The sequence below is a fragment of the Diabrotica undecimpunctata genome, chromosome 2, assembly GCF_040954645.1.
Source record: "Diabrotica undecimpunctata isolate CICGRU chromosome 2, icDiaUnde3, whole genome shotgun sequence".
Taxonomy (NCBI): domain Eukaryota; kingdom Metazoa; phylum Arthropoda; class Insecta; order Coleoptera; family Chrysomelidae; genus Diabrotica; species Diabrotica undecimpunctata.
In genome coordinates, this window is record NC_092804.1 from 64,620,692 (window position 1) to 64,643,030 (window position 22,339).

The following is a 22,339-nucleotide window of genomic DNA, read 5'->3' on the forward strand; positions in this document are numbered from 1 at the left end:
TACAAGAAATAAATAATATAAAATTAAAAGTAAACAAAAATTATATAGTACTTTAAGTCAAAAAATAAGATAAATATTACTGAAAGATAATTTCTTTCGATTTAATGTACAATGTAATCAAAAATTTTAAAAAATTACCTCGTAAAGAGTACAACATGAGTAAAAACATGATCTGCTCCTTTTGAATGGAAATATGTTTCAGATGTCTAAAATAAATCAAAAAAAGATTTTTTTATTATTAATGAAAAATCAGAATATTGCAAGCTTATATAGAACGAATCTTTTAAAAATACATAAAGTTATAACAAGCATAATTGTATTTCTAAAATCTGTAAAGACTTTTTATTTTAATAAGTTGAAATTTAATTATGATTATAAACAATAAAGTAAAAGCAATAAAAATAGTTCAAAACAAAGGTTTAACTTGCAATAATGTAGCCATTTATAAAACAAAAATTAAAAAGGAAAATACTTACTTTGAAACTACCACTGCTTGAACAAGTTATTGCCACAGTCTGCTGTTTATTTTGAAATAATCTATAATAAATAATATTTCTCACTGATTATACAAGTTGAAAATAATTAATTATTCATTCAATAGTTTTAAATGTTACTTACAATTTTCAATCAAAAAGCAATTAAATACGTTTAGTTAAAACTTTTTTGTTGAAAAAAACACAAAATATTTTACTTAAAGAAGTATAAGTATATTGCTTTCTAAAGCCGGAAATTTTGGAGCGAGGAGCTAAAACAGTTTCCCCTTCACTTTCCTATGTCGATCTTTCGAAAGTAACTTCGTTTCGAAAGGCTGTAAGTTTCGAAAAATTTGATGAATTTTATAGCTATAAGTTTTAATATAAAGTTTAGATTTTCATTTAAAATTTGTGCAAATTTTACCTCTTAATGTTTATAAACAATGAAGATATGATTTAAAAAAAAAATAGTCGCTAACATCGTCCCTATTGGTCATAGAAGATTTATTTTTTTTAATGTGAGTTTTTTTTACCAGCTATCCAATGGTTGTACGTAAAAGTCTGTAGCTTGAAAAATATAGAAGTTATGACAATTGTTTATAAGTAAAAAACATACCCCTTTTTCAAACGTTTATTTTGTAAAAAATTTCGATGAAAACGCATTATGCATTTAACTTCTGAGATAGTCTAAGTCCTAAAGAATCCTATGGAATTTGCTAAATGTGTCTAGCATCATGCATAGGGAAAGCTCAATAGTTTAAATAATTAGCCTCAGGGATAAACAAATTAAATAACTTTTAAACTATTTGACCGATCGGGGGGAAATTTCGCACAAATTTAAAGGACAGTAATTCCTCGATGTTTAAATGTATAAATAACATTTTGTTTTGTTAATAAAAAAAAATTAAATTTATAAAAAAGTGCAAAAAAACTGCTTTTTTGCAAATATCTTCGTAAATTATTCATCAATTTTAATTTAAAAAACGGGAAAATAAAGATATTCCTGATATAATAAAAAAATGATATAAATATTGTTTATTTAAAAAATATGGAAAAAAACTTAGACAACAAAATAGACAAAAAATCAAATTGTGAATATAAATTATTGTTTAAAAAAAAACGCAAGGTAAAAATAGGAGTATCTTTTCATCTATTCGTCATCTAGTAACCCCCACCTATGTCTTAAAAGCTTCAGATATCTGCGAAAAATTTTGCTGTGAAATCGATGATTTTTGCATAACCAGACTGGGCTATTACGTGTATTGTATACCATAATCGATAGATAAATAAACGAGTAAATATTATTTAAATTTCAAATATTTATTCTTAATGTTTGCTTAACTATATTATTTGTAATATAAAGCTAAACTCACGTATAGTTGCGTTGACCCTTTTTACGGTAGGACACGCCCTCCACAGACCAATCCTAAAAGATATGCTCGTAGATATTTGTGAATTTGGCAGTAGAACAGGCTCTTTCGTGTAAAGCCAAGAACCGCTGATGAAGGCGATGAGAAGGGCTGCCAGGGCGGAGATGCCCCACAAAAGACCCAGTCGGGAAACTGCCCCTCGGGATTTACAGCACATCGCATGAATATATCACCATCGAACGCTGAAAAGAAAAGAATAACTTATGAATATTTATAGTACTCAATGAAGATGTCAATTAACTTTGGCAATGCATTTTAAATATTATTTGTTAGATTTTTCTTTGACGTTGAAAATCCAATCAGATTGTTTGCACCCTATTTTACATTGTTTTTTATTATATATAGAACATCGTTCGATGGAAGGTGAAATCTTAAAAATAATAAACCCAGACATAGCGTAATCCATTGCCTATATTATTCTAATACAAATGTCATTTCAAACAGTAACAGCTAACTAAATAAATTATTAACCATAGGAAGAAATTATAATAATTGGGTGAGATCTAAAAGAAAACATTCGGAAAATTTTCCAAATTTAGTTAAGATAGCAGTGTTTTTCACTTGACCAAGCTCTATATACTTAGTTAAAGAGTGATAGAATTACACTACTTTAAATAGATCATATTAAGCTACTGTTTCAGAAGTGAAATCTAAAAGGATAACATTCCTGAAATTTTATCCCTTTAGACCCCAACCAGATTATGTTCAGCATTGATATCTAAAAGGATAATATTCCAGTTTTATACATATTTGGCATATCTTAATATAATATATTGTATATTATATATTCTTAATACTTTTTTGTTTTTGATTTTGTAATTATTTTTACTTGTCAATTGTCTCATATGAACTTCCCTCCAAAAGCATCTTATGACAGAGCGTTTGTTATTGCATCAGCTTTTAAGGTTATGTTTGTGTAAAGTGAGTTGTTTGTTTTAATAATTAGATAATTATTTATTGTTTTATGATGTCTCACATTAATAACCCTAGTAGTTAGTCGTCTATGAAAAGAAGAGATAGTGGGGTTATAAAATTAAAAGAAAAGAGTACAAGATGAGATGGACTATAATTTGTCATTTTCAAAGGTGTTTTAGTTAAAGAAAGGAAGACTGGGATATAGGCCTAAAAATGAAGTCTCTAAGCAAATATCTTTTAACTATTTTTTCATTACTAAATAACACAAAAGTGGAGGTTTGTAGGAAATCAGTTTAAAGCTTACATCCAATAAGCAATAAAGCATTACAATGTCTTACTAACTCAAAAACTAAAGGCGAACTTCAATGTGATAAAGTAGGGTTTAAAAAAAAAGAAGAATTATTTATCATAAATAGTTTTATATTTGGATGCAACCTTAAATGTAAAAAAGATCTATATGATTTTAGACGAATATCCTAAAATTTAGTCAAATGATGTCAAGTATGAGTTCTTTTTAAATAAGTGATGGATTCGACCGTTACTTGATGGAAATTCATTTTATATAATAATTAAATGCTGAAAGCTTTGTTTTCAAAACTTCCACATAATTTATTGTAATATCTTATCACTACAACTGTTTCAGCAGAGTGTCTTACCCAAGTGATCTATTTTTGGTATGTGTTTGCACTTTATAGTCTTTAATGGAATAGGTTAAGAAGGGGAGAACTGTTTGTCTCAAGTTGATCATTCTTTTTAAAATACATAAAGGAAAACTTTGATTTTAAATTTGGCAGTTCTCAAGTTGACGTCTGTTTAGTCAACAGAACAGATATTATGACAATTAGTTTTTACTTTATGCAAAATGTCCAGTTGCCTACATTACCTGTGCAGAAAATGTTTTACCTACATAAACTATGGTTGTATGTCTTTACTGTCCATAACTTAACAACTAATGAAGTAGTATTTTATACCCGTCAAGAGGGTTCAGAGAAAAAGGGACCTAACGAAATTTGTACTATGATATATCATTTAAAAATAATTCTTACTAAAATGAATATCTTTCATCTTCATCAACAACACAAATTATTTAAAAAAAAGTGGTTAAAGAGCGAAAAAAGCCATTTTTTTAAAATTTGGTTTTACATTTTTAATGTAAAAAACCTCAATAAATTTTCCATTTAAGCCAAAGTTTCACAATTATTGCTTCACCCTGTATAATTATTATTTATACCATTGGACAGCATTTTTTAGTCTTTTTAATTATGTATCACAAGTAGGGGTATGCAATTTAAATTTTTTGGTTTTGGTAGGAAAATTTCAAAGGTCAAAGATTTTCTGAACAACTGTCAAAAATGTTTGCAAAGTATAATATTAATATTTCACATAAATAAAGATCCAAATTCCATCAATAATAAGACTTACATTAAAGATCTTTATAATTTATGTATCATAATTTAATAAATTCAGTTGTTTTTTTTTAAATGCCCTATGGCAGATATTTAAGATACGACCCTGAACCACTCCTAGTTTAAGATATCTGCCAGATGTCATCTGTCAATGTCAGATACTAATTTTTAATCCATATTAAACTAAAAAGTGTAAACATAAAATTTAATTATAAAATGTAATGTTTAAAGCTTAATAAAGTGCTTATTGAAAATGACAAATTTGCTGAAACGTGTATAGTTTTATTTACATCAGACCGACAAACCCAAGAAATGAAAAAATTTATATATATATATATATATATATATATATATATATATATATATATATATATATATATGTTGGAAATATCGGGTATGTGGTCTATATTAAATAAAAATCTTTGTTTTTTCTAAAGCTCAATATTTCGCCATTTATTTAATAGCTTCATCGGGAGTAATTGTAAAAAACAAACATTTCAAAATACTGACGTACACTTAGAGTTACAATTGTTACAGAAATTAAAAGATTATACACATAAATAAAATTGAATATTAAAATAACATTATTGTTGATAAAACTGTACATTTAATAAAATGCATGTTAAAATTTAAAATATCTTTGAGCACGTTCGTTAACAATAAATAAGATGGAACAAGTAAAAATTATTTCAAAATGTAAAAAATAACAATGTAAGAAAACATTAGAGGAATAGTATTTCTTTAATTAATCATTAAGGCTAGTTAGTATGATTAATCCGGGAAGGTATATGAATTACTTTTCAAACCACACCACTCGTCAAAAATATAATACACTATTGGGTATGAAAAACAGGGTAATGTCCATTGTTGATGATAATTTTTGTTACAAAAAAATCTGGACATATTAAACAAAATTTTTCGAAACAACGGCTATCCTAAACATACACTCGCGATCATAAAATCCGGGTTATCTTGAAAATTTCAAGTTTCTTAAATATTTTTGCCTCTGGTGCAGTAATAACCTTTTTTTTGGCTAATGTATTTTTTATTTGTCATCAATGTTTATTTTGAAGGAAAAAAAATGGTTTTTTATTGTTTTTATTGAAAAAAACAGAAAACAAATCAAATTGTTGATAAAGCAGACATACGAAAAAAAAATGGAAAATACAGAACGTGGTAAAAAATCATTGAAATTTCAATGACCAATATCGTGTATTGCCTCCCCTTGCTCTAATAACCTCTTGCAGACGACGGGGCATACTCTCAATTTTTCTCCGGATTACATGTTGTGGTATGTTATTCCACTCTCTCACTAACAGATCCTTAAGCTCCTGTGCGTTGTTAGGAGGAGGTGTATGGGTTTGAATACGTTTTTTCAAATCGTCCCAGAGATGTTCGATGGGATTCAGGTCCGGAGACCTAGCTGGCCAGGGTACCCTCGTAATTCCAACTTCGTCCAAGTATTACATACTAATCCTGGCAACGTGCGGTCGCACGTTGTCCTGAATAAAAACGGCGTTTTCTTCAAGCCCTGCCATGTTGGGCATAACATGTTCTTCCGGAATCTCCGTAATGTACCTTCGTGCAGTTAGGGACCCATTTTCGATGAAGGGTAATTCTGTGTGGAAGTCGGAAGATATATCTCCCCAAGCCATGGCCGAGCCTCCACCATGGCATTCTTAGAGCAATGCAAGCTTGTGAAAATCATTCACCGGTTCTCCTCCAAACTCTTACAAGTCCATCGGATCCAGTTAGGCAGAAACGGGATTCATCTGAAAATAACACTTTGCTACAATCGTTAATTCCCCAATGCGCGTATTGTCGAGCAAAAGCTAGTCGTGCAACTCGAGGCACTCGGCGAAGTGGCGGTCCTCTAGCCATTACCCGAGAAGATAGTCAAGAAGAACGAAGTCTTCTTCTGACTGTTGCAACACTAAAATTGCGATTTCGTACTTCCTCTAGACGATGTTAACGCATAACCGCAGTTGAGGTCCGGTTTCGTAAAGCCTGAAACACAAAGAAACGGTCATCTAGTGCCTTGGTCGTTCTTCTTTGTCCAGAGCCATGTCGCCTGGTTAGTAAACTTGCCTCCTGAAAGCGTTGAAGCACTCGTTGAACCGTAGAAAGGCTTACGCCAACAGTTCTTGCGACTTGCCGTTGAGTGTGACCGTCTTCCACAAGTGCAACAATTTGTGCCGTTTCAACAACAGTCAAAGGCATTTTTGTCATATATAAACACTAATAATGGCACTAATAAACACTAATGGTGGCAATAATAAACGTTTGTCCGTTGCATTTGAACAGAAAGTCGAAGTACAAACGAGACATTTAAAACAAGCGGAGTTCATTTTGGGAAGTGTGCACTTTACCGCGAAATCGGCACTATTGGAATTCTTTGTTACAAAGGAAACCGCAACAATTCTCAGAAACATGCATTAGTTTGTATTTGTGTTATTATTATTTACGATAAAGCTCCTTAAAAATGAAATATCGGTGATTTTCAAGGTGACCCGGATTTTATGATCGCGAGTGTATTTTAAAAAAACTCATTTACAGCAGTAATTTCTATGATGGTCCTGTCCTTGACTCTAACAATGAGTCAATCAAATACAAAAAACTCCCCTTTATTAACGGTCTAACCTAGTCTGTCGTATCCATATTTAAAGATGTTTCCAATATTAATATAGCTAAATACAATACCATAAATAGCAAACAACTTTTTTCTAAAATTAAAGACCTAGTACCAACCTTATATAGGAGTAATGTGGTATATGAAATACCGTGTCTAGGATGTGAAAAAAGCTACATTGGCCATACATCGCAGTGGCTAAAACAACGTATCACACAGCATAAAAGTGATTGCCGCTTAGGAAAAAATTCTTGCGCAGTTGTCGAGCACTACAAAAACACCGGTCATCTGTTAGACTACAACAATGCTCGTATTTTGGCACAGACTGAAAATTACAAAAGTAGGTTATTTTTGGAGATGTACCACATTAACAAAAATAAACAAACTTTAATTTATAAAATAGACACGGGGCAATTAAGCAACATATATTGCAATATATTAAACAAAATTTAAAACTACACTCACCTTAATGATTAATCATACTAACTAGCCTTAATGATTAATTAAAGAAATACTATTCCTCTAATGTTTTTTTACATTGTTATTTTTTGCATTTTGAAATAATTTTTACTTGTTCCATCTTATTTATTGTTAACGAACGTGCTCAAACATATTTTAAATTTTAACATGCATTTTATTAAATGTACAGTTTCATCAACAATGTTATTTTAATATTCAATTTTATTTATGTGCATAATCTTTTAATTTCTGTAAGTATTGTAAATCTAAGTGTCCGTCAGTGTTTTGAAATGTTTGTTTTTTACAGTTACTCCCGATGAAGCTATTAAATAAATGGCGAAATATTGAGCTTTAGAAAAAACAAAGATTTTTATTTAATATAGACTACATACCCGATATTTCCAACATAGATAACTTAGTTTAAAAATGTGTCTAGTTTTTAAATGGATCTTATTAGCACTGCTCATAGTGGGACTCTTTGCAACATTCTAGATTCCAACAGATCGCCAAACATTTAATTACAAATTTACTTACAATAAATTTGTGATATCATTATTTCATTTGAATATAAGACTTTAAAGAAAATACATATTAAGTCAAGTTCAATATTTTAGTCGAATTTAATTTTTAGATTTTTTGTTCATGAAGTCTACCAATAAACTAATTTTTAGACGAAATTATTCCCATAAATACTTGTCATTTACATTTGAAGCGCGGTGGCTGAAAAATATGCGGAAAACAGAGGCTAGGTCGGTGTCAAAACCTGTCTCTCAAATATGATAAAAATGCTCCATAATCCAAGCTGCAGCCGTTATAAATTCGTAAAATGGCAAACGCAATAGAATTAATCTGCTAAAATAATTTCAATAAAAAAATTCGAAAATGCAGCAGCATATGTCGAAACAAAGCACAGAGGAAACTAACAAAAACTATAAAAATGTTAACAATGTGAAGCAAATTAGATTTTTTAATTATCCGTCAGATAGCTCATGCCGAACATTTTTATTATGGTGTGTCACGCATTTACTGATACTGTCTAATGAAATTGTATAGCACATATTATAAATTAATATAGCAAAATCCCATAAAAATTTTGTTAATACTAATATCGTATTTTACAGCAAATATTTAAACTAACAGATCAATTTGACAGTGTAAGAACTATCATAATATCTCTCTTTGTCTTTATCCCTCCACCAATTTGACTTTTCCAATTACATTTCTTATATTTCTATATAGGCTCATACCAATATTAATCCCTTAGATCGATATGTCTGCTTAAATGTCTCCTACCAGGTCTTCTTTTATCTTTCTCTACTACACCTTTGAGAAACTTGCAAATCAGCTATTATTTATATTGGGGTGATAAGCATATTAGCGATAAATATGTTCTTACCATCTTAACCTATGCTGTTTTATTTTCTCGTTAATTGGTGCTACCCTTAGACTTCCTCCTCCATGTCTATTATTAATTTTATCCTTTTTTGTCTCTTAACTCATCCAACTACGTATTTTTTAATTCTCCTACATACAGTTCCGTACATCATAGTTGGTTTTATGACAGTTTTATATAATTTTTCTTTCAGTTCTACTGTAATGTTTTTGTCACGCAACATAAAACTAACCTACTTTTACTTCATCTATTCTGTCCTAATTTTACTACATACATCTCTATTTATTCCCCACTGCTTTATAACGCGGATAGTTCTGCTTTATAACGCGGGTAGCGGGTAGAAACTCTTCGGACAGTCCTATCAGGGAAAATGAATCGTTCCCTGTCCTCCGCAGATATCAGGGGTTTCCTGACCCGGGAAACTAGCACCTGTTTAGGTGCTAGTCCCTTGTCCAGGGTTACGGATGAAGACCACAACGGCAGACCACGGCGGAGAAGCAAACCTTCGGTATGGTGTGGATGGCGGAAGTGACAATCCCGTGATTTTAGGGCTGGTATAGAATCAAGCAGTGTCTGATCCAGAATGGACGATTGCAAACAGCGTCTGACTCCAGGTTAGGGGCGGCTGAAATCTAAACTCGCCAACCCGCTCGGCAAGTGTGGCGTTTTAATTGCCATTTTCCCTTAAATATATTCATGCATAAATCGAGATTCAAAAATATAATATCCCAGGTGGGTAGAGTTTATAACTCAGAATCCCACTCCAATATGGACTGCCTCAAAGATTCTGGAGGAGGCAGAAGATCGAAAATACATGACAATAATAAAGAAATTAATTCTCAAAAATATAATAATGCAACATTAGAACCATGAGAACGAACGACCATCTAGAGGAATGAGAGCAGGAACTAGGGGCTATTAAATGGGATATTGTAAGCTTATGTGAAACGAGACTTCAAGGAGAGAAAAAGACCACCCTAAAATTTGGGCACACTCTACCAATATAATTTAGAAGAGAATCACGGCCAAGGAGGAGTGGCTTTCATGGTCAACCGAAGAATAGAACATCAGATTGTGAAATACTCAGCAGTGTCGGAAAGAGAAATATATATCTTGTATTAAAATGGAATAAACGATATAGCTTACAGATAATACACTGCTATGCTCCAACTTCCACTGCGGATGACGAGTCAATAGAACAACTCTACGAAGATATAACGCGAGCTAAAGACCTAGAAAAAACACACTTTGTTATCATCACCGGAGAATTTAATGCAAAAATAGGGCGGCGAATACCAGGCGACTCAGACTACATAGGAAATTTCGGTACTTCATCTCATACTTCATCATCGAAGTTACAATCCAACCAGTAGCATCTAATAGACCGGATCTCATACTAGCTTATAAACTAACTAAAAAGACAATACTAATTGATATGACGATACCTAACAACAATAACCTGCTTATTAAATTTACCGAGATGATCGCCAATTATATAGATCTTGAAATACAAATAAGGAGACAATGGAGAATGGAAAGCAGCTAGTCGATACCTAATATTTTCTCTATTACTTAAGTCCTTTCGACAAACCTTCTAGAAAACATAAAACGGCTAAATACTAGTGAACATTTTTTTAAGGCCATGCAGATTCGTACGAAAAATTTTGACAGAAACTAGCGTACGTACTCTAGCTTAGAACCTTTTAAATTTAAATACCAATAGGTTTTTAATTCACCTTAATTACCGTAATTATAACTTAATTAATTTACTATCGATATGATATTTATTTGTAGACGGTCTACTACTTTCTTCTGGCATGTTTAAATTAAATATTATGTTTTTTATGGGATTAAGTTAGACATCCTCTCCGCAAATCGTTCTCAAAAAAGGTTTTTTTGTACCAATTATGTATTCTAACTTCTATAGTTTTTTGGATGTGTAAAGTAAATTATGTGCGTATTGAGTGTTGTGTGTTAGATTGTAGATGATGTGTTTGACCTCCTATTACTCAGCTACTGTTGGTATATACTGTTGTTTTTGACGTCTTCTTTTAGTATTGACAACCAAAGCCGTCTACATTCTGATGATGGGTTTGCTACACATTTTTCTTCGTTGAGTAGGATGAGTGCTGCTTCTTTGATTTTCTTGTTTTTTACGTCTGTTTCTTTTATGATTATTGATGCATCTTTCCATTATGGTCTGTGCTTGTTATCCCAGGCATGTTGTTGTAATGTTATAATTGTTTACTATCCTCTTCAGTTTTTCTGATAAGCCCTTAACGTATGGTATTGTTCTTGGTATTTGTCAGCTTTGAGTCCCTTTTTGTTAGTGTTTCTTGATTGTTTGTGGTGTTGGGTTGTTTTGTTTCTTTGATTTTTTGGAATTCTTTGTTTATAAATGACAGTGGGCAGTATATAGGCAGATATATGCAACATACAATACACATATACATAAATCAATTTTGCTCAATTTACGTTACAACTATAATATCATTTTTTGTTTTGAAAAACACCTCCCTCAAAATGTGTTGTAGCCACTATGGGCTGTTGGCCTACAAGATCTATGTTAAGTGTGTCAACTTTGAAATGACATAAGCAATAACAAAATCTTTGGTTATAAACATTTTTACGTGATTTGTACAAAAAAACCTTTCTGAGAAAGATTTCCGGAGTAGAAGTCGAAACGTCAAAAATTATTTAAATAAATATGTGATTTTCATCAAAATCACAACCAATATTTGTGGTTTGATCCCATAAAAACATAATATTTAACTAATTTTCTTACTAAGATAATTTCCGGTCATTTTGCTGCGCATTAAGTGGCGTGCCGATTGTAGGATTTTTAAATTCATTCCTGGTTTTTACAAAGTTTATTGCCTATATTGCCTATATGTTAGGATATCTGCCATTTTAAAGAAAAAACTTTCCCTATATAGTTACCTTTTTCTTCAATTTTTGTTGTCTATAAATCCAAGCTCAGAACATAACCGTTCTTACTAAAACGAAAACTAAGGGTAGGAGAAGTAAACTTATCTTCTTCTTCTTGTAGTGCCTATCCGTTTCGGATGTTGGACCATCATGGCACTCTGTATTTTCAAACTATTGCTCTGAAAATATTTGTGTTTATTGTATTATGTGTTTCGATTAAAAAAGTGATTTTAAACAAAAAATGTTCTATACATTTTTTTTGTAAAACTGATATTTTTCAAGTTATTCGCGATTGAAAGTAACAACTTTTAGACGAAAAAATCGACGTTTTTAATCGATTTTTCGCAAATAACTCGAAAATGGTGCATTTATCGAAAAAATTGTAGAGAACAAATTTGTAGCTTTTAAAAAGACAAATACAATTCATTTTTTAAAATGTTTTGCGATATAACAGGAACCGAAATACGGCCTATCAATGTTCAGCGGTTTTCTTCAAATGCCAAATTTGAAAGATTCAAAGTCAAATATCGGGAAAATGATGCATTTTTGGAAGAAAACTTATAGAACCTTTTTTAAAGAGCATATATAGACCTATCATAAAAAAAAGACTCTAGGTCAAAAATTGGGTAAGTTATGATGAAAATAAGGTCAATACCTCATTTTTTACGAAAAAATCGATGAAAACAACCCCCTAACTACTCCCATAATTAAAATCGATCTTCACCCTTCTGCAATTCTCTTTGTACATGTATTGTTAATACGTCCAAGAAGTTTGACCTATTTAAAATGCTTAGTTTTAGAAAAAGTACAGCTTAAAGCGAGAAACGATTTACAATTTCATATTTTTTACCCTTCTTTTTTTAAATATCCCCGAAAATACAGAATATATGAAAAAAATAAAAATGTACTAAATTGTAGCTTTTTTAATGACTAAAATTTTCCTTTATTTAGATTTGTTGTACAATGAATATTTGGCGAGATATAGCCGTTTAAAGCATCGATTTACGATCAAGCACCATCTTTTTCGAGCCCTTTAAACTCACCCCATTTAAAAACCAAAGGTTCCAAAAAAAAAATTCACAGATCCTTGTAGCTCTTAAAAACTTCTACAAAATCGTTTTTGAAGAAACACTCTATCGTTAAAAATGAAGGAAATACGTTAAAAAAACCAATTAATTTTTTTTCCGGAAAATTCCATTAGTATAGTACAGTACATTTCGGAGCATAATAATCTACAAAACCGGTATATTAGGTAATGGGGCGTTATACATTCGAAATTTTAAGCGTTCTTATTTTGAAATCCCATACAACAGAATAAAACATCTGCTCATATGTCTACGTGTGTGAGTGTATATTTCGTTGGTTCCTCGTCAGTGTTTTCTCAAGTTTAAAAGAAGTAGCACGTGCGGTGACAATATTTTTAAAATTATTCAGTTGTGTTTATTGTAATTGTGAAAATAAACGGGTTAGTGAAATATGATGGAACTTTATTCAAAAGCACGAAACTATCATTATTTAATTAGTTCAAACCAAATCTTACCCATATTCAGGTTTAATATGTTATTTTATAATTTTTGACAATTAGGGGTAGTTTTCACCCCTAGGAACAATAGGGTTCGTCGACATGACATAAACTATAAAGCAGCGGGTGAATTGAGCTTAAATCCAAATTTTTATCCAAATCGATCCAAGGCGAAATCATTTTTTTAGAATTAGTAATTTTTTTACATTAATCTCTAACAAGGGTTGCTTTTTAAGGGTTGAAATATGATGGAACTCTATTCAAAAGTATAAAATGATCATTATTTAACTAGTTCAAACCAAATCTTACCCATATTCAGGTTTAATATGTTATTTTATAATTTTTGACAATTAGGGGTTAGTTTTCACCCCTAAAACCCTTCAGCGCACTTCGGTTTGATATAGATTGTGATCCTTGGGCTATCACCTACCTTCTGTTAAAATTTCAACTCAATCCATGCAGGACGAAAAAATTGCGAGGTTTTAACTTTTTTCGAGCTTCATTTCCTGAACTAGGTCCTGGTTAGTAACGTGGTCGGTATAGGATATCTTTTTCTTACATCTCATTTTTCTTACAGGTGGCGTCTGTGAGAGTCCACGAATCAATTAACTCTGCGTACACTCCAGCAAATATCAATAATCGACTACATTATATTCAGACAGACTTCCTGGCTACGTATGTATGATGTTAGATTTACAAGGGGGCAGAATGTGAAACAGACATATTACTAGAATATAGTAGATCCACATTATCAACAAATTTGTGATAAAAGATATAATATAAATAAAACTTACAGAGAAGAATAGGCTTTAAGTGTATGATGGTATATTTTATTAAAAAAATTTAAAATGTATCCAAAAGATTACAAATCTTCAAAACATTTTCGGTCCTGTCGGACCATCATCAGTAAAACATTTTAAAAGTAGTTGAAACTAGGTACGAAAATAATAGGTGTGAAAACTTTTGTCAATCATCGTTATTTGTACGAATATAATGACACAAGGTCGATGTTATAGGATTTTACATAAAGGGAACATACATCTTCCCTGCTGGAAAGGAGCACGACTTTGTCCAAGGATTAGAACCAGCCAACTGATATTGGGATTTTTCCCTTTTAATTTAGTCTAAAAGATGACTCGACAGCTTTTCTTCACTAAATCAGATAAAACTTAAAGCTTAATAATGTGGAGTATTTATCTGCCCTAAATACGTATCTAAATATATAACGTATAAGATAAGCGGTTGTGGAAGTCTTGGGAGAACAAATACAAAATCGAAATATCGTAGAACGGCTAGAAAGGATCATATCAATCTAATACCGCAAAAAGATTGGAAAAATTATTATCAAAATTTATTTCCCGATTATTGTCCACCATTTTTGTATGAAAATAATGACCAGTCTTTTTAGTCAAATTATTATTTTATAGAAGAAAACACACAACTGAAATAAAGAAAATCATAATGACAATAAAAAATGGACAAGCTTCTGGACCTACAGGTGTCCTAATTAAACTAAACTTTTAAGGTATGGACCGGACTCGCTACTACGGCTACTCGCATTTGTACTTAATTTTTTTTTAAGAATGAAAGAACTGCCATCCAAATGGAAAACAGCCTTCGTATTAAATATCCATAAAAAAGATGACAGAAGAAAATACTGAAAGTATAAAGGTAATAATGACATAAATAAAGGCACAACTAATGATAGGTATAAATTGAATCCACGAAACGTCTTTAATAAAGGGATGAAGTAGCTGATATAGTCCGAAAAAGAAAGACTGAAAATTATAAATAGGAAACAACCAAAGAAATTGACAAAATCAACTAATATCCAGAAGTTCGAAGAATATATTGATAATTCATTGAAAGACACAACAAAAACAGACATCAATATATTAAACAAACAAATAGTCAACACAATACAACAGGCTTAAACTAAATTTGTCCGACAACAAAAAAGGATGAAAAACTTAGTCAACTTACGAAAACCCTTATAAACCAGAGGCGACAATTGAAAGGAGGTAACAGTATAAGCAGAGAAGCGCTAAATAAAATAAATCAATAAAGACGATCACAAATGCAATAAGAAAATAAAAACTAACTGCAATGAAGCAAAAACTAAACAAGCCATAAAGCAAAATAAGGACTTAGAATACGTTCAGTGGTTTGGCATGAAGCATTTGGCGGTTGTAATGCTTCTAATTAATATATGCTTTATCTAAATATGCTTTAATTAAAGAAGAGCGTGATACGAACAATTTTGTTTTTTGGGCAGATAACTGCAGTGCCCAAAATAAAAACTGGTATTTGTTTACTGCAATAGCGATTATGGTAAATAATGATACCCATACTTCTCATGTAAACAACATAACCTTCAAGAATCTTACCAAAGGTCATATACACATGACTGCTGATGGTATTCATGGTAATATTGAGCAAAAACTTAAAAAATCAAGAGATGTATTTGACTTTCAAGAATTATTGTCTGTTATAAGATAATCAAGAAAAAATTTAAATGTACTTAAGTACAAACTTCATTTCAATGGCCAAAAAAGAAACGGCAACCTCGAAAGGGAGATGAAAATGATCCTCTGAAAACATATTTAATTAATTATATAGTAGAAGCTAACTTTTCACGAGGTTCTAGCACCCTTAAATTTAAAACCAACTTCGAAGATGAAAACTACCAGGAGCTTGAATTCCTGCAAGTAAGGTTCGTGGTGTCAAATTTTCCGCAGAAGATCAACGCACGAGGTATTAGTAAAAGAAAAAAAAAGAAAAAATACAGAAACTTATTCCGTTGATGCCTGAGAACAGAAGATCGTTTTGGCTTAATTTGTCGGTCTCTGAGACAGTAGTGGACGATCTCCTCCACAACCGTGGATTGCCGCAATTACAGGACAATGATCATTAAAATATTTTTACATAAATTTTTTTTATGTACATGTTAAATGAACGTGAATAAAGTATAATTTGTAGTACTTAAGGTCTTTACAAATTGGGATATTTTATTTTATAGTCTTAGGTTTCCCAAATAAAAACACTGTATGTGTTCAAAACCTAGTCAGGAAATAAAAGTCATAAAATTATTTACTAAAAAACAAGAGTATTTTATGCTATATTAATGTTTGTTTACTTTTATTTCGAACGAAACGAAAATTTGAAAAGTTGAGTCTTACACATTTCCTGCTCTGGTGAACAATTTTCAAATTGGCGCTTACAGTGTTTCTACTTGGGACAGCTGAGTTGTGCTAAATAACTAAATACTACATGCGCTTAAAGAATGCAGGTCATACTGTAGGTATACAAAAATATTATACAATATATATTGGCAACAAATACTGTCAAATTACATACTCGCACTGATCAAATACTTTTCTCTTCAGGCATGTGGGCAGCTTACTTTTAAACGTTACTCTCAGTTTTCCATATGCTGCCCACTTAAGACCGATTCTTCTCTTTAGTTCTTGGGTCTGATTATTACTGTCAATCATTACACACACACACAAACACGCGAGGCGTTCAACCCAACCCCTAGTGACATGTGTATACCACTGCTAGTCAGTGGGATCCACATGTCCGAAGATCAAACCGGTCTCGCTCCAGAAGAGCTAATCATTCTGGATCGGTACCTATCTGACCCCCAGGTTTTTCCACCACCCCTTCACTACGTCTGACATACGCAGCGAAGGCTTATGAACTTTACGTCGGGCTATTTTGGGTAATGAAAAGGCCCTCCGTATCGACATTGTTGTGGTTAAGCCACCTGAAATTAAGGGGTAGCTAAAAGCTTTTCTCCCTAGTTACTTTACTGAATTTAATTTGGTATTAGCATTGCTTTGGACCTGATGTCCCTAAAGAGTGTGTGCCCCTGCACGGAGAGGCACCAACCTTGATTGGTGCCCCTCCGTACAGGGAGATGTGTGTGTTCGAACACTCAGCCGCCGATTTGGCAAAAGTTAATTTGTTCTCCTCGCCGGCTGAGTACTCGACCGGTCTGGCCACCGAGTCCATGCTTGCCGCACATGACCTCGATGCTCAGAAAATCGCGTAAAAGGTCTCCCAAATAGACCTGCCTTAAGGGCCTAAGCCAAATTTGGCTGTACGAAGAGAGCATAAGGCTTTCTTTGTACTGTTATCGCGTGGTTATGTATGCGCGTGATGGGGATCAGTCACTTGAATCAGCTGTAATATGAATAGTTTTTTAGGCTATTCATTGTCACTATAATTCGCTCGCGGAGTTAGAAAACGGTTTTTAAAAACTAAGACTTAAAACTAGGTATATTTTTTTGGTGGTAATTCCTGGTGTCCAGAACTCTAAAATGCTAGACCCCAGTTGTTACCTTTTTTTTTTTTTTTTTTTTCTATTCTAACCCGCGAATTATGAATGTTCTTGGGAAAAACACTTTTTTAAAAACTGAACTTCACAATTAAAACTTTTATTTCGACTTACAAAGATTTTAGTAACAACAATAATAATTTAAATCAGACTATATTTTAAATCAGACTTTTAATTAATCAGACTGAAAAATATTGATTTTAACATGGTGTTTTTATAATTTATTAATTGCTGATCTTGCTGTTCAATACGTCGCAATTTAGTCCAGAATGTTCAAGCGGTAGCCCCGTGTTGGAATCCACGTGGTGGAACTTACTGGATGGTAGCGGTCATTGTACTGTAACTACTCCATCCCCTGAAGAAGTTTTGTGAGGGACGAACAGAACTGTTGAGTTGGCCTCTTCTGGAGTTTCGTCGCTAGAGTTGGGTTTTTTGTTATTTGTTTTATACCTGTAACATATATAGAGGCAGATTATTGTAATAAAGATATATAAAGGAGTCATCCAAAAATGGTTATGGCTATGGTTCCATAATTTCGGATTAATTGTCTCTAGATGTTCATCTTCCTTAGAGAATTGATGATTCAAATCCTTAATGATTTGAATTTAATCGTTGTTTGAATATCTATGGTCCTTATTTTGGGAAGCATTAGCGGTTGCTCTGGGATGGTTGTCCTTGAATTTATGTAACTCTGGATTGGGGTTTTGAATTTGTATCTGGGCGGAAGATTGATGAGATAAGTTTGGACAGATAAGTTAAGATTAATAAGATAGGACAAGAAAATAAAAGATAAATTTTCATTTTCAATCAATTTACACGAAAAAGGTAATGGCTAAGTCCATTTTGAACTGCTGTGGTCTTTGCGTCGTACTGGTTTCAATTCTGTCAAATTCTTCTTTTATTGGTAGTAGTTTGAAAAAGTATATGAAATCGTGTGTACTAGTATGAATCTTTGCTTGTCCCAGGTTGAGGGGAATTAATCCTGGGTTGTCTTTCAGGTCCTTGATCTTCTCTTCTTCTCTCATCGTCAGGGTGATCCTGTGCGGACGGTTTAGAATTAGTTTTTGATTTAGGTTGATGTTTTATGTTTTTCTTGTGAACTGTAGTTTTTGATGTTTTTACAGTCACTTCGTTATTTTTTTTTATATGTTTTGCGGAATATCGCGGAAGTAATTTATTTCTGGTAACTGTTTTTCGTGTATAGATTTTTGTGCTTGGTTTATACGTAATAGGGTCTTGTCTCGATTTATTTCTATTTTCAATGACTTTATTTTTATTCTCTTGTATTTGCTGGTTTACTTCCTTGTATAATTCCTTTGTTATCTCTCTATGATTTTGGATATAATTGTTCAGTATTACTTTCTGTATGTCAACGTCAAAGGGATCTTTTGCGTCGATATGTCCGTTTAATATGTCGATGGGTCTTAACTTTGTTAACTCTCTATGATTTTGGATATAATTGTTCAGTATTACTTTCTGTATGTCAACGTCAAAGGGATCTTTTGCGTCGATATGTCCGTTTAATATGTCGATGGGTCTTAACTTTGTTGCTGAATGTATGGAATTATTGTACCCAATTATAGCGTATAGCATTTGTTCTTTAATCGAGAGCTTTGCTTTGGTGTTCCTTAGGATTCGAAGATGTTCGATTAACGTAGAATGAAATCTCTCAATCATCCCGTTGGATTGCGGATTCTCTGGTGTTGTATAGTGGATTGAGATTTTATGAGAGTCTACAAATTCTTGTATTACTCCATTTTTAAATTCCGTACCATTATCGGCTACTATCATTGTTGGGAGTCCATGATGTGTTATAAAAATCAATAGGGCGTTGAGTACATTGATTGCGTTTCCTCCATTTATTGGGTAGGCTTGCCCATATTTCGAAAATGCGTCTATTATGGTTAGAAACTTCTGTCCATTAGCCTGGAATAAATCAATGTGAACTATTTCCAGTGGTTTAGTGGGAGTTGGTGTAACCATAAATTTTGGTTTGGGAGGAAGTCTGTCGTATTTATTTTCTTGACATATATCACAAAAGTTTATGATATCTTCTATGTCCTTCTTCATATTAGGCCAGTAGTATCGTTTCCTTATTTGACTTTCTGTTTCAGCTATTCCTCTATGGTTCGTTTTTCCTTCATGATAGTTTTTTATAATCTCTTTTTGTTGTTCTTCTAGGTTAACATCTTCCAATAAAAGATTGCACTTTACTAAGTCATATGCGTTGTGTTTAAAAGTTTTCCTGATAATTTTGCAAATTTCTGCAAAAATTTCTTCTTCTGCTTCAAATAAAATTGCATACTTCTTTTTCGGGTTGAGGTGTTCCTTAAAAATTTTTATGGTATCAGCTTTTAACTGATCTTTCGACAGCTGGATATGATAACGTCTTTTATTCGGAAAGGTTTGTATAATTGCTGGAGGTCGTGGATTGTAGTTGACGATTCTGACTATAATTTGGTTATTGTAGAAGTTAAGTGGTTTTTCCGAAATAGGTATACCAAGAATTGGGTTTTCTACTGCTGTATGTATGGTTTCATTTCCGTCTTCGTCTATGTTTTGATCTTCGTTTTCGACAGTGCCTTCTGGGATGTTTTGATCTTCGTTTTCAACAGTATCTTCTGGGATGTTTTCTGGAATTAATTCTGTTGCTTTTTCCTCTACAATCTCGTCGATTATTCGATCTGCATCTGGATTATTAGTCGTTGACCATCCATCGTCTTCCATGTCTACTAAATCATCAAAGACTTCCTTAATTTGTGAATCGATGTCCTTAGTTTCCTTTGTGTGTATTTCGATTCGAGAGAGTGCGTCCGCATTTGTATTAGCTTTGCCTTTTTTGTAAATTACTTCGTAGTCAAATTCTTCTAATTTTAATCTCCAACGTACTAGTTTGGAGTTGGGTTCCTTTAGGGAGAATAGATATTGCAAAGGACGGTGGTCTGAAAGTATTTTAAATTTTCTTCCAAATAGGTAAGGTCGAAAATACTTAGTTGCCCACACCATTGCTAACATTTCCTTTTCTATTGTGGAGTACTTGGTTTCGGTTTCATTTAGTGTCCTGGAAGCAAAGGCAATTGGTTTATCACTGCCAACTGGTCCTTGGGAAAGTACTGCACCGATAGCGAAGTTACTGGCATCTGTTGTGAGGTTAAACGGTTTGGAAAAATCTGGATATTGCAATAATGGCTCATTCATTAATAATTTCCTGCACGTTTCAAAGCATTCTACGAATTCGGGTGTATGTTCGATCTTTGCATCCTTTTTTAAGCATCTTGTTAGAGGTTTTGTGATTTTTGCGAAGTCTCGAATAAACTTCCTGTAATATCCCAGTAGTCCAAGAAATGCTCTTATTTCTTTCGCTGTTTTCGGTATTGGATATTTTTCTATTGCTTCAATTTTCGCTGGATTCGGTTTTATGCCTTCTTGTGTGACTACGTGTCCTAAAAAATTAACTTGCTTTTTTAAGAATTCGCATTTGTCAACTTGGATTTTTAGTCGAGCTTCTCTTAATCGTTGAAATACTTTTGTGAGATTTACTATGTGTTCCTGTAGTGATGTTGAATATACTATTACGTCGTCCATATAGACGAGGCATATTTCTCCTTGAAGTCCCTTTAATACGTTGTCCATCATACGTTGGAACGTGGACGGAGCGTTCTTAAGTCCAAATGGCATTCTTAAATATTCGTAGTGTCCATTTTCCACATTAAATGCTGTTTTGGGAATGTCTTCTTCAGCCATCTCGATTTGGTGAAATCCGCTCGCTAAGTCGAGGGTCGTAAAATATTGACATCTTCCCAATTTGTCCAAAATATCGCTAATGTGAGGAATTCTGTATCGGTCGTCAATTGTCTTCTCGTTGACCTTTCTATAATCTACTACTATTCTCCACTTTATTTTACCGGATGAATCTGGTTTCTTTGCCACGACCCAAATAGGCGAGGACCATGGCGATTGACTTGGTCGAATAATCCCTTGCTCTAACATTGAAGAGATTTGTTTCTTTACTTCTTCCTTGTGCACATACGGATACCGGTATGATTTCGTATATACAGGCTCTTCATCCTTGGTTCTGATGTGGTGTTTAACTTCGTTAGTAAAGCTGAGAGGAGTGTCTGGTTGGTGAAATATATCGGAGAATTTTCGACATAGGTGGCGAACTTGTTCCTCTTCTTCTTCGTTAAGATGTTCGGTTTTAATTAAGTCGTCGATATCTTGTCTGTAGTCTGGTCCGGAGGTTGTTTTCATGGAATATATATGGAAATCTTGAATGTCTATTTTATTGCTTTCGAGTGGTTCCATAAGAGAAAGATGAATGGGTTCTGACGTGAAGTTGGCAATTTCGGTCCAGGCGAGGTGGTTCTCGGCGTTAGTAAGGGCTTCTCGTATTACGACGCCTTGTACTTTTTGGGTAGGAATAATGATGGTTCCTTTTTCTTCTTTGACAGGAATTTTCACTTGGCTAATAGAATTTGCTTCCAAATGAATGGAATAAAATTGTGTTTTATTTGTTTCGTAATATTTAATGGGGATTGTAGAATCTTTTGTAACTAGAAGCGATTTAGGGAAGTTTAATTGGGCTTCGAAGAGTTTTAGATTGTCGAGGCCAATAAGACCATCGAAAGTTTTGTGAAACTTAAAGAGGTAGAATTTCATTTTGCTGTCAGAATTAAATTCTGAAAATGAAGGAATTTCGGCACAATATTTTTGGGAATAGTTTTGAAAAATTGATGTGACGACAAAGGGTTCGTGTTTTATGTAACTTGGAAAATATGAAGAAGCTATTTCTGGATTAAGAAATGACTTTGTGGATCCTGTATCGATTAAAAGTCGTAAGGAAGG

At 32.7% G+C, this 22,339-nt stretch overlaps 1 protein-coding gene across 1 annotated transcript in view; it reads right to left on the reverse strand.

Moving 5' to 3' along the window:
• LOC140434632 (voltage-dependent calcium channel gamma-5 subunit-like) overlaps positions 1-22,339 on the reverse strand; it is a 1,250,929-nt gene that overhangs the window by 1,047,095 nt on the left and 181,495 nt on the right. Inside the window, exon 2 of the mRNA XM_072523038.1 lies at positions 1,863-2,085. Within this exon, the coding sequence (XP_072379139.1) occupies positions 1,863-2,060 (198 nt within the window). The 5' untranslated portion in view covers positions 2,061-2,085. The remainder of the gene's footprint in view (positions 1-1,862; positions 2,086-22,339) is intronic.